Here is an 8447-nt window from a genome sequence, read left to right as displayed (position 1 = left end):
GCACACACACAGACCGTTGCTCACTGTCTGTGTCCTCTGCATCGTCTCTGCTCAGTCACAGCGGAGGACGTGGTGAGGAGAGAGAAAACTATGAAAAACACCCTCAATCTGTTGATGTCAAGCTGTAGCTCTGCTGCAATCCTTACACTTGACTAGCTACACTAGTGACAACACCTTTTCAACATATGTAGCCAACAAACATGGTTCACTGGTTGGTAAAGATTCTTTATTGGCCCATTGGAGCGCAATRAAAAAAACAACTGGCATATACAAATGTAGGATCTTGATTTGACCAGTATACCCTGTGCAAGTTACCTGTTCCTACGTCATACTTCGGTGTTCATGTCCCTTGTCTTTTGAATGGGCGTGACGATTATATCATCAAATTCATGAAATTTGTTATATATAAAAAATTCATATATAAAAAATTATATTTGTGTTTGTGGATGAATTTACTTCCGCCAGATGCCTTTCAGGAAGTTGTTGCGCTGAAGACCATTCAAAAAGCCTACTAAATGAAAAACCTACAAGGCTACTTGCTGCGTCAATTGCATAGCGTATTGTCGTAGCAAAATAATCCTGCGGCAAAAGGATTTGAATGTTTAGTCAATACTGTTGCTTTATTGATGACTGGCTATAATTAGGCTGTGACAAGGGAAATACTGTTAATATAACTGTGTGTTATTGCGGGTTTTCAGATGAGCTTCTTGATTATGTAAATCACAAAGCTCATCTGCATTTCCTACGGTGCAGGAAAATTGTCAGCATTAAAAGAGTGATCAAATTAAGATACTACATCTGCACATATACAAAGAAAATAACAAATATGACAAAGTAAATTACAAGGCGTATGAGTGCAAAGAGTAGTGGCAGCTGTATAAAAAACAGGAGCACTACAGATACTGAACTAAAATATAAAGGCAACATGTAAAGTGTTGGTCCCATGTTTCATGAGCTGAAATAGAAGATCCTAGAAATTTTTCATAAGCACAAAAAGCTTATTTCTCTTAAATGTTGTGCACAAATTTGTTTACATCCATGTTAGTGAGCATTTCTCCTTTGCCAAGATAATCCATCCACCTGACAGGTGTGGCATATCAAGAACCTAACCTTAACCCTAACCCTAACCTTGTGCTGGGGACAATAAAAGGCCACTCTAAAAAACTGCAGATGAAACTGTGGGTTTGCACAACCAAAGAATTTCTGCACAAACTGTCAGAAACCGTCTCAGGGAAGCTCATCTGCATACTCATCGTCCTCACCAGGGTCTTGACCTGACTGCAGTTCGGTCGTCGTAACCGACTTCAGTGGGGAAATGCTCACCTTCGATGGCCACTGGCACGCTGGAGAAGTGTGCTCTTCACGGATGACTCCCGGTTTCAACAGTAACAGATGGCAGATAGCGTGTATGGCGTCGTGTGGGCGAGCGTTTTGCTTATGTCAAGATTGGGAACAGAGTGCCCCGTGGTGAAGTTGGGATTATGGTATGGGCAGGCATAATCCATGGACAATGAACACAATTGCATTTTATCAATGGCACATTGAAACCACAGAGATACCGTGACGACATCCTAAGGCCCATTGTCGTGCCGTTCATTCACCACCATCACCTCATGTTTCAGCATGATAAGGCACAGATCTGTACGCAATTCCTTGAAGCTGAACATGTCCCTGTTCTTCCACGGCCTGCATACTCACCAGACATGTCACTTATTGAGCATGTTTGGGATGCTCTGGATGGACATGTACGACAGCGTGTTCCACTTCCCGCTAATATCCAGCAACTTTGCACAGCCATTGAAGAGGAGTGAGACCACAATCAACAGCCTGGTCAACTCTATGCAAATGAGATGTGTAAGCACTGCATGAGGGAAACTGCTGGTCACACCAGATACTGACTGGTGTTCTAACTCGAGCACCTACCTTTCATTTAAAGGTATCTGTGACCAACAGAAGCATATCTGTATTCACAGTCATGTGAAATCCATATATTAGGGCCTGATGAATTTATTTCAATTGACTGATTTCCTTTAATGAAATGTTAACTCAGTAAAATCTTTGAAATTGCTGTATGTTGCGTTTATATWTTTTTGTTCAGTGTAGATGTGATATGCTTTTAATTTAAGTTGAGAACAATAGCATTTTTAGGGTATTTGCACCACCTGGTGTACATGGAGGGAGCTTGCAGCTATAGGGGTATCTGAGGAAGGAAGCTTGGAGCTGTAGTGGGTATCGAGGATGGAAGCTTGGAGCTGAAGTGGTATCCTGAGCGAAGGAACGCTGCAGCTGTACTGTGGTAATTGAAGGAAGGAAGCTTGGAGCTGATGTGGTATCTGAGAAGGAAGCTTGGAGCTGACAGTGGTATCTGAGGAAGGAAGCTTGCAGCTGTAGTGGTATCTGAGGGAAGCAGCTTGGAGGTGGAAGTGGTATCTGAGGAAGGAAGCTTGCAGCGTGTAGTGGTACTGAGGAAGGAAGCTTGGAGCTGAAGTGGTATCTGAGGAAGAAAGCTTGCAGCTGTAGTGGTATTGAGGGAAGGAAGCTTGGAGCTGAAGTGGTATCTGAGGAAGGAAGCTTGCAGCTGTAGTGGTTATCCGAGGAAAGAAGCTTGGAGCGCAGTGGTATCTGAGGAAGGAAGCTTGCAGCGGTAGTGGGATCTGAGGAAGGAAGCTTGGAGGCAAGTGGTAATCTGAGGAAGGAAGCTTGCAGCTGTAGTGGTATCTGAGGAAGGAAGCTTGGAGCTGAAGTGGTATCTGAGGAAGAGCTTGCAGCTTAGGTATCTGAGGAAGGAAGCTTGGAAGCTGAAGTGGATTGAGAAACTACAACTGCTAGGTCATGGGTACCAGTACTATTTGAGAAGGCCGGTCACACAAATTTCCTAAAAGGTCTGGAGGAATTTATCAGTGTAGTAACAAAAAAAAACACTCTCGCAACCCATGTGACCCTAAATTGTTCACACCCCTCTTGTTGAGGAGAGAAAATGTTGCAGTTTTTACACATTTTGCCATGGGGCAGAGATTTATTTAACGTTTTAGAGCAAATTTTTCGCATGCTAGGCATTCTGCCATGTCTCATGTGTGTTTATATTATGATACTAGCGGTCGAAGGGGGGGGGGGGGTATGACCATGTTCTGGGTCTGGATCCGGTCCGCGGGCCGCCAGTTGAGTATGGCGGTACTAGGCCAATGTGGGGAATGTAGTCATGTGATGTCTTGATGATAAACAGTCAATGAAGCCACAACCGAATCCCCGAGACGGTTCTTGGATATGCAGTCTTGGTGATTCAACTATAGCCAGGCTAAGTTAAGTTGTTAAGTTAGTTAGGTTAAGTTGTTAAGTAGGTTTTGAAGTAAGTGAAGTTGATTTTGGCATGGTTCATTGTGAGAGGTAGGGGATGATGATGGGTGTCACCAGTGACAGTGTGACTTGTGGATTCACTTCCTGTCTCCTCCTGAGTCTAAAGGGGAAAGGGACCTGTTTTTAGTGCACATACGCTGCACATTAATCTTGCTTGACGACTGGTGTTCAATCAAATCAAATAAAAATGGTCACATGCTTCGTTAACAACATGTGTGGACTAACAGTGAAATGCTTACTAACGTGCCGTTCTCAACATTGCAGAGAGAAAGAAAATAGAGAAATAATAGAAAAGTAAAACTCGTAATAATAAAAGTAATAATAAATACACAATGATTAATGATAACTTGGCTTTATACACGGGGTACGAGTACTGAGTCGATATGCAGGGGTACGAGCTAATTGAGGTAGATATGCACGTATAACTAACTATTTAGCAGTCTTCTGGCTTGGGGGTAGAAGCTGTTCAGTGTCTTGTTGATTCCAGACTTGGTTCATCGGTTGCTGTGCGGTAGCAGAGAGAAACGTCTGACTTGGGGGGCTGGAGTCTTTGACAATTTTTGGGCCTTCCTCTGACACCGCCTGGTATAGAGGTCCTGGGTGGCAGGGAGCTCGGCCCCAGTGATGTACAGGGCTGTACACACTACCCTCTGTAGCGCCTTCCTCTGACACCGCCTGGTATAGAGGTCCTGGGTGGCAGGGAGCTCGGTCCCAGTGACGTACGTTAAGATAGTGACAGCTGTGTGTGTATGTGTGTGTGTGTGTGTGTGTGTATAGGAGATGTTGGTCTCTGGTCATGTCATTTAGCCATATAAGGCATGTCCCTTTGGCCAATCACAGGCTGCGACCCCACCCTGCCTGATCAGATAGCTGACACCAGGCCTCCTCATTACCCCTATCTAACACCACCTTTTGACTGTGTATCTTCTGTGTCAGACACAAGATAAACAGTTGTGGCAACGTTTTGAGTGACCAAAAAGTGTAATAATAATTATCAACAAGATCACAACACCTGGGTTCTGCTGCTATCACCCAATGTATTAGTCTATTACATAATTTGACAAATGAAGAATAGATAGACCTATTGTTGTTACATTTTGTTGGCTATCAATTGTACAGGGGCAACCAGGGTTTCAGGTAGCATGATGTGTCAGATTATGTCTGGCTGTGTCTAGGCAGGTGATGCCCTTCAGGTGAGGTGACGTGCTCCATTTTGTCGCATATCGGGTTTTGGTCACCTTTCAAGTCCTAAATTCTACCCGGTCCCCCACACGCACCCTGCAGACAGCAACCGCGCATGCGCACCCACATAACTGTTTAAATACCCCCCAAGTCATCTGCTACAAAAAAAAACAAAAAAAACATTCCACTGTTAGCCAATCTGCGACGCAGCGCAAGGACTGTCAAGGGGGGCCTTAACAGCAGCTGGMAAAATATTGACAGTTTATCAAGCAACGAAACTCGGGATTTGCTGTTTTTGTGACTATAGCTGAGTAACACCGGTTAGGATTGGAAGGTGCAGCCGAGCTAGGGTGTAGTGAAGTCGGGGAGAGGAGGAGGGGACGGTCCGGACAGGAGAAAAACAAAGATGTCTGTGTAGTTAAACTAGGCAAATCCTTGCGAACTGTCTTAACATCTCTCAGATTTTTCCAAAACTGACACGTCCCGGAGGTCCAGTGGATAGCGAGCTGGCACCAGGGCCAAAACGTTTACCGACCTGCCGAACCGGGCCGTTATGAACGGCCGCTCATGCGCTGTCACGGCAAATAACTGCGACTTGACAACACAAAAACATCTGACGGGTTGTTTTGTTCTAGCTAGACAAGGGCGAGGACTGGAGTGTTTTGTGAGCTTGTTAGCTATAGCATGTAGCTAGCTGAATATATTCATTAAACTGCCAGTCAACAGCGCTACATTTATACGAAAACGACCGTCAAATAACGATTTTTGGAAATTTCTAGAACGTTAGGTGAATGTCCGTTTGTTAAATTCAAAGCGTATTGCGCAACATTGCTTACAAACTAGCTAGCTAGCTAACGTGTATTCCAGCTCTGACTTCTTGCTAGCCAGCTGACCGTTAGCTGTCCTGGCGTTCCCTTGCCTAGCCTGGTGTAGCTAAATCTGCCAGCTAGCTAACATTTTGGCGACAGGTCGCTAGATTACGCTTGACAAACACCATCACCACCACCCACCATGTCCTCGATGGAAGAGCGTGGTGAGGTGGGCGTCGCGGCGGCTCCAGGCTCCTCAGGCGGACTGGGGGTTGGGGCGGTGGGGGCAGCCCTGGAGACAGTGGTCGGTGGGCCATCAATGCAAGAGGAGGTGGGCTTCCGAAGAGGAGAGGGGCTCGGGCCCGAGTCGGACCCGGACGAGCCGCCGCCCAAGAAGCGGATGAGACTGCCGGAGGGAGAGTCGGGAAAGCTGGAAGAGAGGCTGTATTCAGTGCTGTGCTGCACGGTGTGTTTAGACCTGCCCAAAGCCTCCGTTTATCAGGTAAATGCTGTCAAACACACCTGTCCTGGCCTACCAACTCTGTCCCACTTGTCAATATTAGCCAGCTAGTTAGCTAACGTCGTATTAAATAGACCCAACTAACATGTCTATTTAGCTTCACAGGCTAGGAATGGCAGGCATGAAGTAGGGGTTGAGGAAAATCTGTAAGCCTCAGCACCTGTCGTGGGCTGTAACGTTAGCTAGACGGGTGAAGAGAGGATGTTGGGCCCAGGGACGCAGGCTAGCCGCTAGCTCAGTAGTTAACGTGTTCAGAAGGGTTAGCCAGTGCTCAGCGCTGTGCAGAGAAATTATGACCTATAGATAATATCGGTAGACAGTGCTCAGCGCTGCGAAAGAGATTATCTATAAATCCTCAGGATGTAGGTGTCCAAAATGGCACCCGAGCCTTTTCTATTCAGATTTGCCAACAAGACATGAACACCTGCAGATGTCTGTTCTGCACATTGATTATCCCAGGCKGACCCCCTAGGAAATAGAAAAGCCCCAAGATGCCACCTTAGAGAGTGAACTGCTCTCCTCTCTTACCCAGTTCACTGTGTTGTGATACTGAGTAGTATGCCCTCACTAGATGCTCTACCCACCTCAAAGCAAATGAGTGTATTAACACTGATTTCTAAAGACTCATATCAACAGTATGGACACCAAACACACCTACAATAACCCTTCCCGCTCTGCTCTACAGTGCACCAACGGTCACCTGATGTGTGCTGGCTGTTTCATCCACCTGCTGGCTGACTCTCGTCTGAAAGAGGAACAGGCCACTTGTCCTAACTGCAGGTACGTATACGCAYACACACACAGTTTACAAATGCACTTGAATTGAATTGACTGAGTGAGTAATTGATATATGTAAAATCTTTTAAATTGTTGCATGGTGCGTTTTATATTTTTGTTCAGTATATAATTGGTTGATTCAGTGTGCCCTATCTTTCTCCCCCCCCCCCCCAGGTGTGAGATCACCAAGTCTCTGTGTTGTAGGAACCTGGCTGTAGAGAAGGCTGTGAGTGAGCTGCCCACAGACTGCCCCTTCTGTCTCAAACAGTTCCCTCGCTCCAGCCTAGAGAGGCACCAGAAAGAGGAGTGCCAAGACAGGTACACACCTCATTGGTACACACACACACTTTGTTTTTCTATCCTCGTGGGGACCTACAATGTATTTCCATTCCAAATCTTATTTTACCTAAACCCTACCCCTTACCCCCCCTCTCCTCCTCCCACAAACACACACACAGAAACGTGGTTTGCTTAGGCCTTGGGGAGGGAGGGGGGGGGGGGTGAATGGGAAAATATGACTTGCTGTTCTTCTGAAAAGAAAACAGCTGATCTACTTACTGACCAAACTGATTACAGGGTGTGTGTGCGTGCCTGTTCTGTTGTTGTTATGACGATCAGACGACCCTGGTGCAGGTGTTACTGACAGAACCAGCAGAAATTATACAGTCGGTCCCAAATCACTTCTTACCCCTCCCCCTCTGCCCTAACCCCTCCATGTTTGTAGATCTATAGGGTGATGGGTATAAGCAGTGCAGTGGTGGAGATTGTACCATATTTCTTCCACCTTACAGATCTGCAGAAACTAGGGGGTTGGACCAAGGGGGAAGGGTAGGAAGCGTTTTGGGACTGGATGATAGAGAGACAAAAACTAATTTGCTTATGGTCTTATTCCTCCTTATGATTGGCCCTAAACTCCCACCTCCTGATATGTTGCCAGGGTGACACAGTGTAAGTACAAGCGGATTGGCTGCCCGTGGAAGGGGCCGTTCCACGAGCTGCCGGCCCACGAGGAGGAGTGCTGCCACCCCACCAAGACTGGCACAGAGCTGATGGGCATCCTGGGGGAGATGGACCAGAGCCACCGCAGAGAACTAACTCTTTACAGCTCTATATTCTCCCTGCTCTGTTACGAGAAGATTGGCTTCACAGGTAGGCTAGGTACACAGTACGCACTGTCTTACACACAGTACCTGACTACCAGGACAATCGTTCCTATCTGTCTTGAAGGACCAGTCACACACATAGAAAACATGGATCTCTCTAATTCATTCCTCCCCTCCCTCTCCCCTGCGCAGAGGTCCAGTTCAGGCCGTACCGCACAGATGACTTTATAACCCGTCTGTACTATGAGACTCCTCGTTTCACCGTGTTGAACCAAACCTGGGTTCTGAAGGCCAGGGTCAACGACTCTGAACGCAACCCTAACCTCTCCTGCAAACGCACCCTCTCCTTCCAGCTCATCCTCAAGAGCAAGGTACACACTCACTGAACTTATGCGCACACACTGACATACACACACTCTCTCGCTAACCCTCCTCCTTTCTGTAGGTGAACTCCGCTATAGAGTGTTCCTTCCTGCTGTTGAAAGGTCCGTACGATGACGTGAGGATCAAGCCTGTGATCCACCACCACGCGTTCAGCAACGACACCAACGAGACAGACTACGTCCCCCTGCCCATCACCGACTCTGTGGAGTGTAACAAACTACTGGCTGCCAAAAACATCAACCTTCGACTCTTTATCTTCCAGATCCAGAAATAGACGGGGGGGGTAGAGGAAGGGGGGAGAGAGGACCGAGAGAGGGA

At 46.7% G+C, this 8447-nt stretch overlaps 2 protein-coding genes across 8 annotated transcripts in view; one reads left to right on the top strand and one right to left on the bottom strand.

Annotated features, from left to right (window-relative positions):
* LOC111955841 (gamma-aminobutyric acid type B receptor subunit 2-like) overlaps nt 1-8447 on the bottom strand; it is a 506723-nt gene that overhangs the window by 345016 nt on the left and 153260 nt on the right.
* Nucleotides 4681-8447, top strand: part of LOC111955840 (zinc finger TRAF-type containing 1) — a 16145-nt gene continuing 12378 nt past the window's right edge. Inside the window, exons 1-6 of one of the 7 annotated variants that reach the window (XM_023976174.2) lie at nt 4681-5847; nt 6551-6645; nt 6817-6975; nt 7580-7800; nt 7938-8116; nt 8191-8441. In XM_023976174.2, coding sequence (XP_023831942.1) covers nt 5548-5847; nt 6551-6645; nt 6817-6975; nt 7580-7800; nt 7938-8116; nt 8191-8403 — 1167 coding nt within the window. In that variant the 5' untranslated portion in view covers nt 4681-5547 and the 3' untranslated portion in view covers nt 8404-8441. Of the gene's footprint in view, nt 5848-6550; nt 6646-6816; nt 6976-7579; nt 7801-7937; nt 8117-8190 lie in introns of all 7 variants that reach the window. The other 6 variants (XM_023976182.2, XM_023976176.2, XM_023976180.2 and 3 more) reach the window with 6 other exon arrangements.

This window comes from Salvelinus sp. IW2-2015, linkage group LG31, assembly GCF_002910315.2.
Source record: "Salvelinus sp. IW2-2015 linkage group LG31, ASM291031v2, whole genome shotgun sequence".
Lineage (NCBI taxonomy): Eukaryota > Metazoa > Chordata > Actinopteri > Salmoniformes > Salmonidae > Salvelinus > Salvelinus sp. IW2-2015.
Note: the sequence above shows the minus strand (reverse complement) of the source record. Positions and strands in the feature narration are given on the sequence as shown.